The sequence below is a fragment of the Pezoporus occidentalis genome, unplaced genomic scaffold (assembly GCF_034315485.1).
Source record: "Pezoporus occidentalis ecotype Australia unplaced genomic scaffold, CSIRO_AGI_Poc_V1 ctg77, whole genome shotgun sequence".
In the NCBI taxonomy this organism is placed as follows: Eukaryota; Metazoa; Chordata; class Aves; order Psittaciformes; family Psittacidae; genus Pezoporus; species Pezoporus occidentalis.
The window spans coordinates 2255953-2271885 of NW_026916126.1; the positions used below are offsets into that span (position 1 = coordinate 2255953).

General features: G+C 43.4%; 1 protein-coding gene across 1 annotated transcript in view; it reads left to right on the plus strand.

The window, feature by feature from the left end:
- Positions 1-5213: 5213 nt before the first annotated feature.
- The window catches only part of ABCG1 (ATP binding cassette subfamily G member 1), a 50027-nt gene continuing 39307 nt past the window's right edge, over positions 5214-15933 (plus strand). Inside the window, exons 1-2 of the mRNA XM_062602568.1 lie at positions 5214-5434; positions 8390-8633. Of these exons, the coding sequence (XP_062458552.1) occupies positions 5393-5434; positions 8390-8633 (286 nt within the window). The 5' untranslated portion in view covers positions 5214-5392. The remainder of the gene's footprint in view (positions 5435-8389; positions 8634-15933) is intronic.

The following is a 15933-nucleotide window of genomic DNA, read 5'->3' on the forward strand; positions in this document are numbered from 1 at the left end:
TAAAATGAACTTTGAGATGTGTCAGATGGCATGGTCAAGTGGAATAATTGGGGTTTCTTTGCTGAGTCTCATGTCTCTCGGAAAGAGTCTAAAATCCCACATCTTCTGCACTTCTGCTGCCAGTCCTGTACAAAACCACCTGAGGCAGACAGGGTTGGGAAAAGGACTCTTTTATTCTTATGATGTAGATAGTTACAGTGTTTTTCTGGCAGGCACAGTAACTGCTCTGCCTAACCTGGAGCAGTGGGCTTTATTCAGTCCCTTGTCCTTTATAGAAGAGCTGTGTTCCCTGGGGTGAAACTCCATGAAGCTGTTCCACTCCACACAGAAACAGAGGGGAGGGGGCATTCACAACCCTTCCCCAGCTGGTGTAGTTGCTTTTTCAAATCAGAACAACTGCAAGGGGAAAGACACCCAATGCTTTCCCCACAGAATACTTAACTTCAGCTAAACTTGCAGCTAAAACTGGTCAGAAATAGGTTGGTGTTTTGCTTGAATTTCTTGCCTTTGGATCTCAGAAGAGGGACGTTTGAGTACCCAAATGTAAAAAATTGACAAAATCTCAGGGAAAATAAACAGGTGAGACCTCTTGTGCTATTCCTGGAAATGTTACCTGAAACAAAAATGACATATGAATACAGCTTAGGTGGTCTCTGTCTCTGGCCATGGCTATTCCAAGTTAGGTATCTTGAGCCCTCCCCAGTTGATAGGGAAGCCAAGATGGATTCAGAATCCATTCCAAAGCAAGGCAAATATTCAAGGAGAGACCGAATTTTCTTTTGGGTATGCCCATTTCTTTCCACTGACTGAGAGTTTGCATGACTAGCTTTAATACCAATTTTCTAGGCAGCTAAAATTAGAGACAAATCCCACCCATTATACAGAGTATACCTAACCTGGAAGGAATGACTGATTATGTTCTTCAATATTAAAGAGATCTGAAGGCAGATCTGTTTAAACTGACTGAACACATTCTGCTCAAATAGCGTTACGTGAATATTTCCAGTTTAAGAAGGGATATATTAGTGTCATGTACAAGAAGACATGACAAAATTGAGAGGGGTTATAACTGTTGTTCCAACAAATATGGAGGGGAACAACAGGAAGGGAGAAGAAAAATGTGATCTAAGTCAGGGATTTAATGTGTTTTAGTAAGATGCTTCTTCAAATTTCCAGTCACTGCCAAAAATACTGGGATATACTTTTTACCTGGAGACTGGGTGCAAAACAGCTAATAACTTCCAGTAGTAAAGTTTGATATGTCACTGGTGATTTGTTTGATGTATCACCTGAAAGTCATATATATGTTGGTGTCTTACAAGTCCTAATACATGGGAACCTGAACAGAGAATAGTATTTCTTTAGTTAAAATAATTATATTCCAGTAGCACACTGATTTTCTTCCTCTTGATGCTTTCCTTTCCTGTGTCCTTTCTTTCTAAAGCACAATGCAGGCTCATGGCTGCCAGAACCCAGCCTTTCTCAGAATCAGACCATAAATTTTTTTTCAACTTCATCTTCAGACTGTTCAAATCTTCCAATGTCCTTTCAACTCTTATTTCACTAAACCTATGGAAATAACTGGGGTAGAGCATGAAAAGAGAGAAATTATACTTCAGAAACCATCCAAAACAGTGTATATTTTCAAATGGCAAAGTGACACTCCATCTGGGATAAACTGTTATTGCTGGGGCTTTATTTAGGTCAATAATTGTCTGAGCATTTCACAATGGGATGTGTTTCTTCGTGTTCTCTGATCCTTCGACTTTTTAGGTAGACTTAGAAGCACAATTCTGAAATGAAAACCCCAAATGTTTTTCTTTGATAAACATTTTTTTTCTAAGAACAGGACATTATTGTCAAAAGCTCCTTATATCTTTTCCACAGAATTCCTTCAGCTCTGCCCAGACCAGCATAAATTAATGGCAAGTTGCAAACAGTTAAAACCAAGGTTTTGTTGTGGTTGGTTTTTTTTACGAACACTCCATCTAAAACATTTTGCCTTCAATAGTTGAGACTTTCTTTTTCTCATCTGCCTCTTCAACACTTCTCAGTTGAACTTTTCCTACATGTTGCATCTCAGCAGTTAAGTCCATGCTGGCTTCTGCATTTCCCCAGGCTACTTCTATGAACTAGTTCTTGTACAGAGGCACCAGAGCTATCAGTACTGCGTTGAAATACCTCCCCTGGCTGTGCTGTAAACCTGCTGTCCCCTGCCACTGATGAGCCTCCACTTCACCATGCCCTTCGCCAGTGCATTTCTGCTTGCAATGGATGTCCTTTTTCTTTCCTGTGAGCTGCATCAGTCTACTGCCTGCAATGCTTACCCTGCTGTAAAGCTTGGAAGCTACTACTATTTCCTATTCTATTTTAAGAGTCAGAGTTTTGTCCCTGCCTGCTTGTCCTCACCTTCATTTGCAGCTTCTCTCTCTTTTTTTTTTTTTTGTCCTGGATTTTTTTAACATGGTTTTATATATATATATTTTTAATTATTATTATTCTTTTTATTTTTTTTCCCCCAGAGTTGTCTTCTTGATCTTTTTGTCTACAGGGACTAGGGGATCACTGGTAAAGTTAACAGAAGAGTTAATGAGGGAATGTAGGAATGCAGGAGACTGCTATTTTTATCATTCTTCGTCTTATGTAATCATTTTTTGCCTGTGCGGTATCAAAATAGATACCAAACAGAACTTGGGTTTCTGAGAAACCTGTTTTATGTCTCAGTTTTTCACACACAGCTCCCTTAGATACTGATACTGTGGCCACCCTGGAAAAGTAAGTCCTCAGGATCTGATCATGCATTCTTGCTCAGGAAAAACTATCATGGAAGGTGACAGGAACAGTGCTTGAGGCTGCAGGGTCGAGCCATCACTTGTCTTCATATCATGCCCAGTGCCTGTGCCTCTGTGACACTTCACACAGTGAAAGGTAGTTTTCAGATACACGGTTAAAAGAAGTATGGTAAATAGATGGTTGAGCCCACGCTACTTCAGCCATGACATTGATTGAGAAACTGTCACTTCATTCATCAGGGGCATCCAATGTCTCATGAACTTGGAGCAATGCTCCTCCTTGCACACTGATGGGCTGTGAAGGAGGGGCAGTAACACAACTAAGCTGGTGACATGGGTGAGCCCGGGTGGGCAGCGCAAGCAGCCCTGCAGCTGACAGGCAGTGCATGCCTTCCTGTGAAGGACTGGGCTGTGAAAGGCATAGTTCAGCCTTTAGTGCTGTAAGCCGCTTACAGACGGAGCTAAAACTTTTGTTTGTGCAGCAGATTTCACTACTGTGTGTTTGAGTTTCGTTACAGCCTCTATGTTGTTTTTCTTACTTCTCCCTAAGCCTTTACGAAGTTAAAACAGGATAATAAGCATCATGCTGAATCGGTATCACACATTCACTAAGATCAGAGTATCTCTTGCTCTCTGTATCTTGTTCCATTTCACAGTTAAAATAAATGATATCTTTAAGCAGTTTATTTTACTCTGTAAATGCCTTAAACATATACAGCTGCATAGGACAAGGGGAAATGGAATTAAAGTGAAAGAGGATAGATTTAGATTAGATATTAGGAAGAAATTCTTCACTTATGAGTGTGCTGAAACACTGGAACAGGTTATCCAGGGAAATTGTGGCTGCCCCAACCTTGGAAATGTTTAAGGACATGTCAGACAGGCCTTGAGCAACCTGGTCTAGTGGGAGGTGTCCCTGCCCATAGCAGGAGGGTGGAACTGGATGATCTTTAACACCCCTTCCAACCCAAACCATTCTGTTGATTGTATTTCACAGCCTTTTTCAGGCCCTGTGGGGAGATAATGCAGCCTTCTCAATGTTTCTAAGGGAAAATAAATGAGACAAGCTTGAACAAATTTTAGATGCTATCGACACATCCTCCAAATCATGTTAATTAAAACCCTGGACCCTCACTGGAAGACTGCTTCATAATTTCTCTTTATTTCTAACATTAAGAAAGAATTGCATTTCAAATTTCTTCTCAAATACAGTTCAAGCCTTCAGTGAGTATGCGCCTATCTGTGTTTGGTCTGGTATTCCAGAGCAGGTAGATGCTGAAAGAAGAGACAAAATCAGCTGTAGGCTGGGTGAGTATCAGTGTGACACCTAATATAAGCCAGCCTGAGCTTAAGTTCTTTGAGTATCCATCTCCCAGCCACTCTCAGGAGGAAGGGTACTGTGGAAGATGGACTCTCATCTGACCCAGCATAGATGTTCTGTGCAGCAGTTGCCTCCCTGCAGCGCTGTGCCTCCTGCAGTAAACACCCCTCCACAGCTCAGCAAGGATAAAACACTTAACTACCTTCCAGGGGCTTTGTAAAGATTACCTCTGTCTCTTTACAATGCTAAACGAGCACCAAGCATTATGGCAAGCCCCTGGTTAGCAGAGATGATGAACTCGTGTAGAACATTTGGTAGACACTTGGAATCCTGCTCTTGGACCCCTGCTATAATTTGTCACCTCTTCCTACTACTTCCTGGGGAATAGAGATGGAGCATAAGCACACACCAAAAACCGGCCCAGCAGGTATGTAACTTCTCCGGCACTTCAAGCAATTGGCAGCTCTTCCATTATCTGGCTTCTTGGTGAACTGGCTGGGCAGAGCTTCCTGCCACTGGGTAGCACAGCTCATGAATCTATCTCACAACCTCATCATGGATCTAGATTCGAGTCAGCAGTGCTAAAACAACCCCAACAGCAGGTGAACAGCACGCACTGCCCTTCATAAACATGGGGTTTAGGCCCCATCTTTGCAGGACCATGCTGAAATGCAGGTGTTTGATTTGATGGGAAAATGAATGAAGATGGAAACTCAGCGAGAACCTTCATTCTCCCTGTTTCTGAACCCAACAGCTTATAAATCAATGGCATGCAAGTCCCAGGGCCAGAAGAGCCACCTCCTCCTCATGCGGGCAGGATGGCAGAAAACAACATTAGAAAGTGCCTCGATTCCCCGTTTCCTCGGGGAACGCCACCGCACGTCCCCTCCGAGAGGCCATAAGGAAGCCTGGCCGGGACCTGAGCGAGTTTCGGGTGTGGAGGCAACTCCGGCAGCCCTCCCCCAGTGGTGATCCGGCGAGCGCTGCCCGCCCGCAGTCCCCTGGTGAAGCGTCTGCCGCCTGTTTGGGCAGAGGAACGGTGACGGCCCCTGCGGGCTGGGCCCCCCGGCACCGCGCCGCCGGCTCTCCCCAGCCTCGCAGCAGGGACCGGGGGGCGGGCAGCCCCGGGCGGAGGCGGCCCCATCGCGGGGGGAGGCCGCTCCCTCCCTGCCCGCCTGCCTCCCGCAGCCACTCCGGACGGAGAGGCGGCACTCGAGGGCTCGGCGCGCCGCCGGCGGAGCTGGAGCAGCAGCCAGCAGCCGGGCGGGCAGCGGAGCACATGGCATGTCTGATGGCGGCTTTCTCCCTGGGCACCGCTTTGGTAAGGCGCTCCCTGCGCTCCCTGCCCACCTCCGCGGGGTGCTGCGCGGCCGCGGCAGGCGAGGTGCGGAGCTGGGGGGACACGGAGCGAGGGCTCCGCGGGTAATGTCCCACTGTCCCTGAGGGACAACCGGGGCTGGTCGGTGGTCCCGGGGCTGCGTCGCGCAGCGGGGTGCGGGGCAGCCCCCGTTTGGCGGCGGGGAATGTAAGGGGACGGCGGCGCTTGACCGCTAGTTACCTCAGTGCTGTCGCTAAGACGGGGGGATTAGCGGCTGCTCCGAGCATGCTCCTTGCGCTGCTGCGCCCCGTCGTTTTCAAAACAGATTTGCAGAGGGACCGTAACCTTTGCATAACAGCCGGGGCGGCATGAGGCGGGCAAGGAGGGCGCAGAGCCGGCGGGACCGTCCTGCCGCTGCGGGCGGGCGGTGGGGTCTTGCACAGTGGGCGCCGGGAAGCGGTTCAGTTCCTTAGCGGCAGAGTAAAACTATAGGGGAAGTAAACCTGTACGAAAGCGGCTGAGATGTGAGCGTAGTGCTTGAGAACATAGCGCTCTTCGTGTCTGATGCGCAGGGGGGTTCAAGTGAGTACCAGTTTGAAGGGTTTGTTGGTGTTAGCCCTTGTGGGAAGGGAGTTGGGGTGTGCTTGAGGAGTTCGTTACACAGGGCTTGGGTAAGTCTGGCATATCCATGGGGATTGGCCGTCTCTTTGCAAACAAAGGTGATCCCGTGGCTGGGAGCTGCATCTGCCACCCCAGGCCCTGGGAGGATCCTCACCCCTGGCCGGTGGTCGCTGGAGAAGGCAGGCTTGTGACCAAGTACCGGCAGGACTCTCTCACTGAAAACAGGCATTTCAGTCTGCTGGGTGATTGAAATGGTTTGTTTTATGTGCCCAGAATAAAAGCCTCTGGCTTCATACTGCCAGAAGAATAAGTAGGCGGACAAGGAATTTGTCCAAAGGATATTTCTATTTGAATTGATTTGAACTAGAGAAACTCTGACTGTCACCTGAATGCTCAAGGTGACTGGTTCAGAGAGTTGTTTTTTTGGATATTCCCTTTGGTGTGTGAAGTGGTTCTTCTGAAACAGCTTATGAGTGACAAACCTTGAAAACATTCAGGAAAGAATACTGCTAACTCATCTTCTCTTATTTTTTAGGGAAGAGGGAGGTTCCCCTGCTTTAATTGTTCAGTTCTAGGATGTTTTACGTTATGCTTGTTATGTTCAAATTACATACCATTACAGTCAGCTCTGTAAGAAATTGGGAGTGTTACTGGATACCTGACCTTTAAGTAATTTGAGGGCATGATTAAAATCTCCTGAGAAAATGAAGTAAGCAGAGCTGATTTTAACATCCAGAACTTGGGGCATATGCATGGAGAGCAAGATGGCCCTTGCTATGTAGTGTTTATTTAGGGCTACTTTTGAAATATTTTTCATCAGTGGTTATGTAGGACTTTTTTAAAAATATTTTTCATCTGCATTCATGTCAAGTGACTGATCTGAGCAGCACTGTTTTTACAACATAAAGGGAAGGAACAATAACCGTGACAGAGGATGAAACTGGCACAGAGAAAAGGGGGCAATGTGACTTCTCTGTGGCAATGGAGGATAAATAGGGGGAGACGGTGGCTTGACCTACAGCTCTCTGTTTGGAGGTATTCCAACACTAATGCCTTGAAAAGTAGTGCAGCTCCAAGGTTTTCCCAACAGTTAACCTTTGGGGACATGTAGGTTATTGGACACATGTGACAGCATGGAAAGCCTAGCACAAAAGAAGTCTTCTCCGATACAGATCTACATTAAAAATACTAATATTTTCTAATAAACAACGGTGCAGATGTTGGGCCCTGCTTAGGACATACTCCAAACAACAGATGACAGCAAACAGCCTAACTCTTCAAACTTGTGTTTAGCTGAAGAGAATTCATTATTGTTTCACTTTTGGCTTTATACACAGCCTCTTGATACTGGTGCAAGGTGCCTATGCAGGTGAAAGTAATGGAAAAAGTTCAAGTCTTGTGTGCATAATAAAAAAGAAGAGAAGGGCAGGCAGCAGGCCATCATCATGGTCAGGAGAGGAGGAGAAAGAGATTCAGTCCAAAAAATGCCAAGTGGAATTACACTGAGTGCTACAATGGGCAAAGCGTAGTAAGAAGTATGGCTGTAAGCAGGGAGCATTGACCTTACAATGTCAACAGTGCAAGTACTTTAGCAAGATTTAATACATTTATGTAACTGATAAGATTTCCATTAGGAATCACTGTCAAGCAAGCAAAGCGTGCAAGGATTTTGGGTGGAAAGCACTGTGCTTTTCTAACAGACACCTAGGAAAGAATTACTGTTCTAAGTTGCAAAGTCTCCAGAACTATCAGCGCAGGAGCAAATAAGGCACAAAATCATACATTTTAAAATTCACAGAAATATAGCTTGTGCAGCTTCACATTTATGGAATTACATGCTGATCCAAAGGAATGACAGCTCTTAGACTTTTTGAGTGGTTGTCTTTTGAAATGTCTGCACAAATAATTGTTTGGCAGCTCCCTTCCCCCTTCAGCTCTGTCCCACTACAAGCCCTGGAATCAGAGTAACTATAACCAAATTCTGTTGGGTGCATGAGAAACCAATGGGGACTGAACTTATAAATGTATTAATCTGGTGAAAGAGCTACTCTGTTCTGACGATACTAGTGTGCTGTGTATATACCCTTTGAAGGGTAACTGGTGCTCAAGGAACTGCCCTTTGTGTGCTGCTGAATGCGACAGCTCTTTTACCTCTTCTGTCAAGACACTGGCAGAACAAACAAAAGATTGATTTTTGTTTCCCCTTTCACCTTTCAGTGCATTACTGTGCTGGATTCTTGTGTTACTTAAGTAATAATTCTTCTAGTGCAGAAGGTTTGGAAACACGTTCCTAAACAAAAGTCTGTGAACTTTGTCCATTCTCCAACTTCTCTCTAGAACGGCAGCAATTCTGCTTGTGCCATGGCCGAGCCAAAGTCGGTGTGTGTTTCAGTGGATGAAGTAGTGTCCAATGGCACAGATATCCAAGACATTCGACTGATGAATGGACATTTTAAAAAAGTGGACAGTACTCTGACAGAAGCTCATCGTTTCTCCTACCTACCCCGCAGACCGGCTGTGAATATTGAGTTTAAAGAACTGTCATACTCTATCCAAGAAGGGCCATGGTGGAGAAAGAAAGGTGAGGAAAACGTAATGTTTTGGCTAATGTATAAACATTATTGCCCATGTGAATGCTCATGCTAGGTGTAATGAATCTGTTGTGGAGCAAGTAGAGGAAGCACATTTTCAGAGTTGCTTTTTGCTTGGCTTCTTAATATACTCACTGCTTCCGCTTGACACCGGGAACTTTCCTGGAGCCTGATGCAGTAGGGTGTGTGGCCTCTTGCACCCCAAGAAACTGTAGGTGCAATAGTTCAAACAACTGCATATTTTTGCCTCCTAATTCTAAAGTATCTGAAATAATTATAGTGTTGCTGTGCTGCCAAGTATCTGTCCTGTGATCTTGTATGTCTACAAGTTATTGTCGGTAGTGGGTGGAGCATGCAGTAGTGTAAAGACGGGGGTGAGGGGAAAGAAGCTGCTTTTTTTACTTTTGCAATTGGCTGTTTTGTGAAATGGTTATTTTTTTCAATACTATTTCAGAACAGACAGCGTCGCAGAATTTCAGAAGGCATTTGAAACCAGGGTAAAAATTATTCTCTTAAAGTGCTGTGTTTGGAAGTAAATGCTGTGAGTTATAGGAATGTCAGACCATGCCTATCTCTTGATGTTCTATGATGGGTCTCTCTAAGCTTACCATTTCTTTTAACTGATGAAAACACTGGCTATTGCTAGGAATGAATCCTAGCATATTCCAAAATAGCTAGGAGTAAATCCTAGAATTTAGTCAAGGACTAGGATGTTCTTTTGCTAGCTACTTTGCTAATAATACACAGCAAAGAGTTCACAGTCTACAACACAAGGCACATCAAATGGATGCTTCTCAAGGAAGGGATGTGTTACCACTTTCACAATCCAGTTGCGCTTACCGTGGCTCTGAAACAGTTCTTCTGGTGCTGATTTACCAATGGCAATAAGGAAGGCATATTCAGCTCTCTTCTTTAGATGCTCTTGGTCTATTCCAGTTCTGAAAGGTGGGTGTAAGGTGGCTCCGTCCTTTTTCATCTGCTTTGCCTGCATTCGTTTTATACCTTCATCTGCTTTGTGTAGCCATGTGTTTCGTTGAGTTTTTGATTTGTGTGTGTGACTAGTCATCTCCAAAATGAAAGCTAGGTTGTGCAGTAAATTCCTGCTGGCACAAAGAAGTAAGCCCAAGACAAAATACTGAAATCTTAAGGAGAATTTTGTGTACTAAATGGTGTAACTGCTTTTCCTTCAGGAATTCTCTCTTAATAATGTAAATTAGTATGGTTGTGTGCTTTAGTTCTTTTTAAGAGATAAGCCCCTGCCAGTATGCTGCTTATGTGAGCCATACTTGATACCTGCACTTGCTCTGAATCTATAAATCCACTGGCTTAAAGGTTCTACTTGAAATTGTTTCATAAAGTACACTGCTGCTGTCTGGAAATTGTGTAATTATCACAGCACCAAGCCTTGAATACTCTAAAAATGTGTGGTATGAAAAACACTGGAGCTGTGGCCGTGGAAGTGCTACTGTGTGTGGACAGCCTGTGCATACAATTATACATTTGTTGAAGGATGTGCTGACTTGAGGCTTTAATGGCTTTTTTTCAACATCAAACTGTATGTACACACACCTGCCTTATTTTAATTATTGATTAAATTGTGTGTAGCCATACTGTCCATAGGTGAACAACCTGATTTGGCAGCAACTTTTGTACATTCAGGATTATTTTTTATCTTGCAGAACAAACTCAAGTGTTGAAGTTTTTTCCCAAAAAAAATTGAGCTAGGTTAAAGTGTCTCACGTTAAGATTTAAAACCTTGAGTTTTCTACCTGGATCTCTTTCTCATTGGCCTGAAATGACTGAGGGATTCTATGCCAAAAACCTCTGTCCACATTTGCTGAAATGCCTGAGTGACATGGCTTGAACACAGTGGCACATCCTGGCAAAATGTCCTGCTGCTGAAGAAGACCTGTTGGGGTATTTAACTCTAGGTTGTGTCTATGAGTAGGTCACTATGCTTAGATAGGAAAGAGGAGATTAAACTTTTCTTGCCATCTATAAGCAGGAGTTCATATTCTCTCCTTACCTGGTCTTGCACCATATGTCTTTCCTCAGGCTGCTAAGGACAGCCTGGGAGTGGCTGTGAGGCATACTGCCTGCCAGCAGGTCTTGGCACTCTTCTGCTCACCAGGGATCTAGAACAGACTTGGGAGATGCACAGCTGATGCCAAGATGACTATGAGCCAAAGTGTACTCTCACTGCAAGCAAAAGAAACCACATCATGTGTCACATGTGTCACCTTTGAAGGATGTGGCAAGTTGTTACCCTTCTCAACATCGGTGAGAGCACAGTGAGAATAACGTATTCAGCTTTGGGACCTCCAGATCAACAGAGGTGTTAGGAAGCTGGAAAGGGTCTGTCAGAGAGGTTAAAAATTGGTCAGGAAGCCTACAAAAAGAGGCTGAGGGAGCTGGGCTTGTTCGGTCTAGTGAAGGGGAATCTGGTGGATGATCTCATTTTGGCGTACCACTAACTAGAGGGCAGCTCAGTGAAGCTGAACTTCTGTCAGTAGCACTAGATGATACGTAGCAAGAGCCAGTGGCCACGTACTGAAGTTTCGATGGCTTATGGTAGTCCTTACGAGATACCTGTTCACCCCAAGGTTGGTGCAGCACTGCAGAGGTCACCCAGAGTTGGCGTGCTTTCTCCATGCAAGAGGGGATGTAGAAGATTTGGCTTTGCAGAGCCACAGCTGACCAGATCTGGTGGTGGTGGTAATATTGCTTTGGGTAGAAGGCTGGACTAGGTGACCTCCAGAGGTCTCTTCCATCTATGAGTCAATGAATTGCTAGTCAGACGAGAGATATGTGCCAGAAACAAACTTTCCTCCCAGCCATGTTGCCTACTCCAGGGATTGGCACAATACATTGGTTTTAATAGAAATACATCAGAGAAATACAAAACTGAGTTGCCTGAATGGTCTCAAATGAAGGTAATGACCAAACTATCAGTTTCCTTGAATTGTTTTAGTGGTTCTGCAAGTAGAATTGTTTGTGTGTAATTTGGAACGGGCTTGCAGATGAATGCCTTACATGTAAAACTGTTTTGAATGTCTCTTACTCACTTCTCCTCCAATGGGAAACTGTGACTTAGCAATGGGCTTTAATCTGTCTCTGCTCAACAGAAGGGCAATATTGTGCCTCCAAACACTGGTGGTTGTTGTAGCTTTACACTTCTTGTGGGTTTCCCCTGCTAAAAAGATCTCTCATGGCTGTGACGTGAAATACTTAAATTTTATTGTTTGTTTTTTTTTTTTTTTTTACAAGAATAGCAGAAAACAAAGTTCTGAAAGTACAAACCCAGTGTAGGAAATATGACTGATTTTTAAAAAGCAATACACTTGTATGCACAAGATGAAAATAAAAAGAGTGGTGTCTTCCAGCTCGCATTGTTCTTGGGTGGTGGTTGTGGCAATGAGCAATAAGGGATGCTGTTACGAAAATGTGCCTTTTAAATGAATGGTGTTTCTGTTCTGAAGTGGAGGTTGGAAAAAAGTTCTGCTATTTATACATCATCCTCCATGACTGTAATGAATTAGTTAAAACCTTTTATGAGTGTTGGATTACAAAAGAAGAAGTATAGTTTCCTTGCAAAGACAGTTTGTGCCAGCACATTGGGGAGGAATTCAACTAAAGAGCAACAGAAAAATGTACTCCCGTCAGTAAAAATGGTATTTCAAAGTAATGTTAAGGTTAGGCTCTAAGTTAACAAAAGGAAGAATAATTAGTAATGCTGCTATTGTGTTCTGTACTTAGTTTTGTTGTTCAGACAATGACACTCATGGTGTGTAACATCATTTACTTTTTATTAAAAGCACAGCGAAACATGAATTTGCATTGCTTGTCAACAACAAAGAAGCTAAATAAGTCATAGTAGACTTCAAATTAGAATTTTTATTGATTTGTATCTCAGCCTTAAAATGCCAAATTTATCTACTAAATCTCACTTTCTCTTCAAAAATAAGGGCATTTTCATTCTCGGATTTGTATGAAAAATGCCACTTTATTCATTTTAATGAGGTTTTATCAGATTCATAGCAAAGATTGGTATGACTCTGGACCTGATTCACTCATGATGTAATTCCTCTTGAAGTCAATGATATTAACAGAGAAGGAATCTGGCCCGATAGTCCTTGATCAGAGCAGCTGTATATGTCCCATTTCATTCAGCAGGAGTTCTTACCAGTATGGAAATTTGGAAAAGGTTACAGAGGTAAAAGTTTTGCAGGGTCTAGGATGACTTTTCCCCATAGAGCTTTTATGGAATCAGTCAACTGGTAGAATCAACTATTTCTTCAGTTTTGAAGGAGAGAGATTGATCCAGAGATCTTGGGAGGTTAAGGGTCTTCTAGAACTGGAAGAGTGTCTCAGTCTTTGAATCCAGCCTATGTTCAGGCATGTCCCAGGGGTCTCCTGTGGGTCAGCAAGGTTCAGGGTTTGCTTAAGAAAGCTACAGGAGTCCTGGAGTGGAGACACTGATCAAGATCAAGACAGACTGGTAAAGCCAGAAAAACAAAACTTCAGCACACACAGAGCCACTTAGTCCGAAAATACCTTCTCCTTTCTTTTAGGACGTGGGAGCCAGCTGGCTTGGAGGGGAAGAGAGAGTCCTGTGTTAGATCCAGTGTGGGCTGCTTGAGTGTGGAAAACAAGATCTGCAGAGCTTCAGAACAAAATGTGGCCAAAGTTTCACTGCCTTGTCACAGAGCCATTTATCTAAGGGTTGAGAAGGGGATCTGAAAGTGGATCTTACGTGGGCTTCTGAACTGTTTGTTTAAGCTGCAGTTTGAAATGCAAACTACAGAAACATACTGGTTTTACCAGTTTATAAACGAATTATAGGTACATAAGTTTTGGTACTAGAACTGCCTGAAAACTGTTTGCAAGAGGATTTTGGAGAAAAGTTAGCGCTTTAGGTTTCTGCTGTTTTTGTTAAAAGCAGCATAAAGTAGTCTGAATAGAATGAGTGCTTTGGGGGTGAAATTAGGAGTAGTCCCAAATATGAATAGGGCATCACAAGTTCTTTGGAGCCTTCTGGCTTGGTCAGACTCATTTAGCTTTACTTTGAAAAGATAGATACATTTTATATACCCACCAGAGGATATTCATTCTATTGGTTTTAGGTGGTTTTGCTATATATAATGTAGGATGGAAATGGAAATACTGTTTTTACATAACTTGAGTGCATCCAGGAAGAAAGTAGTAATAAATTTCAAAACTCCACAACTCAGGGATTACTTTTTTTTCTCTCATACTTGTCAGTATTCATGGTTAATTAGGCAACATTTTAGTTGGAAATTTCTCCATTGTTATTTTTAGTACCATAATGACTCATTTGTGCTGCACTCACAGAGTGTAAGTTCTGTTAGGGTTTGGTCTGTAGTAACCTTTGAGGGAACGGGATCTAGACAGACAAAATGCAGTCAAGGTTTTTTTTTTGGAGTGGTTTAGTAGCAATTCAGAATGCATGCTCAGCAGAAAATGTGGTATTTCTGTTAATTTGGGTTTGTTCTAATGGCTCAGACCATGTGGAAACAACCAGCCAGAGAGGTGCTGTCTTCTCTGTCAAGGTTGTTGCTTCATAGCTTTGAGATTCAGCACATTAAACAGCAGGAGTGGCAGGAGAGGAAGGAAGGACCATGGCTTATTCTGGATGACTCTGTTATGTCCAATGGGAAACATGGAGCCTTTGGCAGTTTGCTTGATATTCATGAAATGCGAAAAGTGGTCATCACGGTCTGAATTAGTGTCATGAGAGCATGACTACATTTCAGCTAGGAGGTCTGTATATTATGTTAATACTGATTCCTGCATAAGATGGAAAGTTAACCCCCTGTCAAATCATCATCAGAGATGTAAACAGGCTGGGTTTTGCTGATTTGCTTCGGTGCTCTGTTACAAATTAGTTCTGGTACACGCACTTAAGCAGACCTGTTTCTTTTTAGTTAGGCTTTTTCACTGTGACTTCATTTAACAGATTCCGCCCCCCCCCCCGCGAGATATCCGAATACCCAAATGAAGGAGGGGGGGGGAAGGGGGAAGGGAGAGGGGGATTTGCCCTAAATTATTTGCTAATCCGTGCTGGAGGAGTCGGAAAAAGCCTGTCCTCATGCCCAGCAGGTGCACTGCGGTAGAGGTACCGCATGCACGGTCTGGGTCTCTCCCGGCGCGGTTACTGGCGGGCAATGCACTGCAGTAACCCGGCGGTGATGCTCTCAACGTGCTGCCTGGGCCCCGGTTGGCTGATGCACGCGCTGTTGCTAAGGTAGGAGGAGAAGATGCAGAACAGTAAAGAGCAAAAACCACTTCCCGAGAGAGGGGTTGGGTTGGGGTGGGTTTTTTCTGCCTTTTCTCTGACAGATGGATTGTATTGTTTGACTGCTTTGTCTGAGAGTGTGTTTTCATCTTGGAGAGCAGGATGTATGCAAATTAAGACGCGTATGTTAGAAGGAATAAACAAGTTAAGCTGGTTGAAATGAACTGCAGTACTAATAAAAAGCCATTCAAGCAAATATTTTGTGGATTCGTTTTCAGTGACTTAAAATGTTTCACTACTTTCATTAATTTCACTAACATGATTTTTAGCAAGAAGATTTCTTAATGCATGTTTCAACCTTGTTAAAATCTGTGCAGTTTTTCTTTTAACACTTAAGCTCTCTCATGGTGGTAAAAATACACCGAGTAGTCACTGTTACCGGAATTGTTCACAGTTTTTTATTAAGTGATATATAACTCTTCCTAGCAACTTCTTGCATGGGTTGTATAAAATAGAGGTTACTGGGGACAAGTCTTGGTCAGCCCCTTTCTCTGATCCTTTTACTGTTTCCCAGCTGAGTATGACCTTACTTCAGCATTACTTATTTTCTTCCAAGGAGAATCCATTGTTATTGTTGTGGGTTTGTTTTATGTTGTGATGGTTGTTTTTTTTTTTTGTACCTAGAGCTTTTTTTGGAAATGTGTTTGAGTTTGATTCCATGAATTTGGGTCACTGAGACTTTGTGTGAGTCGAACATATTCTTCTTCCTTTTGCTTTTTAGTTTATTAGAACTAAATAATACAATGACCTGTTTTTCATTCTAGCTAATGTTTTAATACTAGTTGCCATTGTGAAAACTTTTGGCCGAGGAAGGAAGTTTTAGAGCTGTACCCAGCAAAACATTTCAGAATTTATATGCCAGGGACATGGTGATGGCAGTGATGATGATGACTTGTCAGGAGTTTGAGCTGTGGTCTCTGCTGTTTCCATCTCACAGTAAGCGTGTGGGATGGCTGTAACTCACCTTGACAACC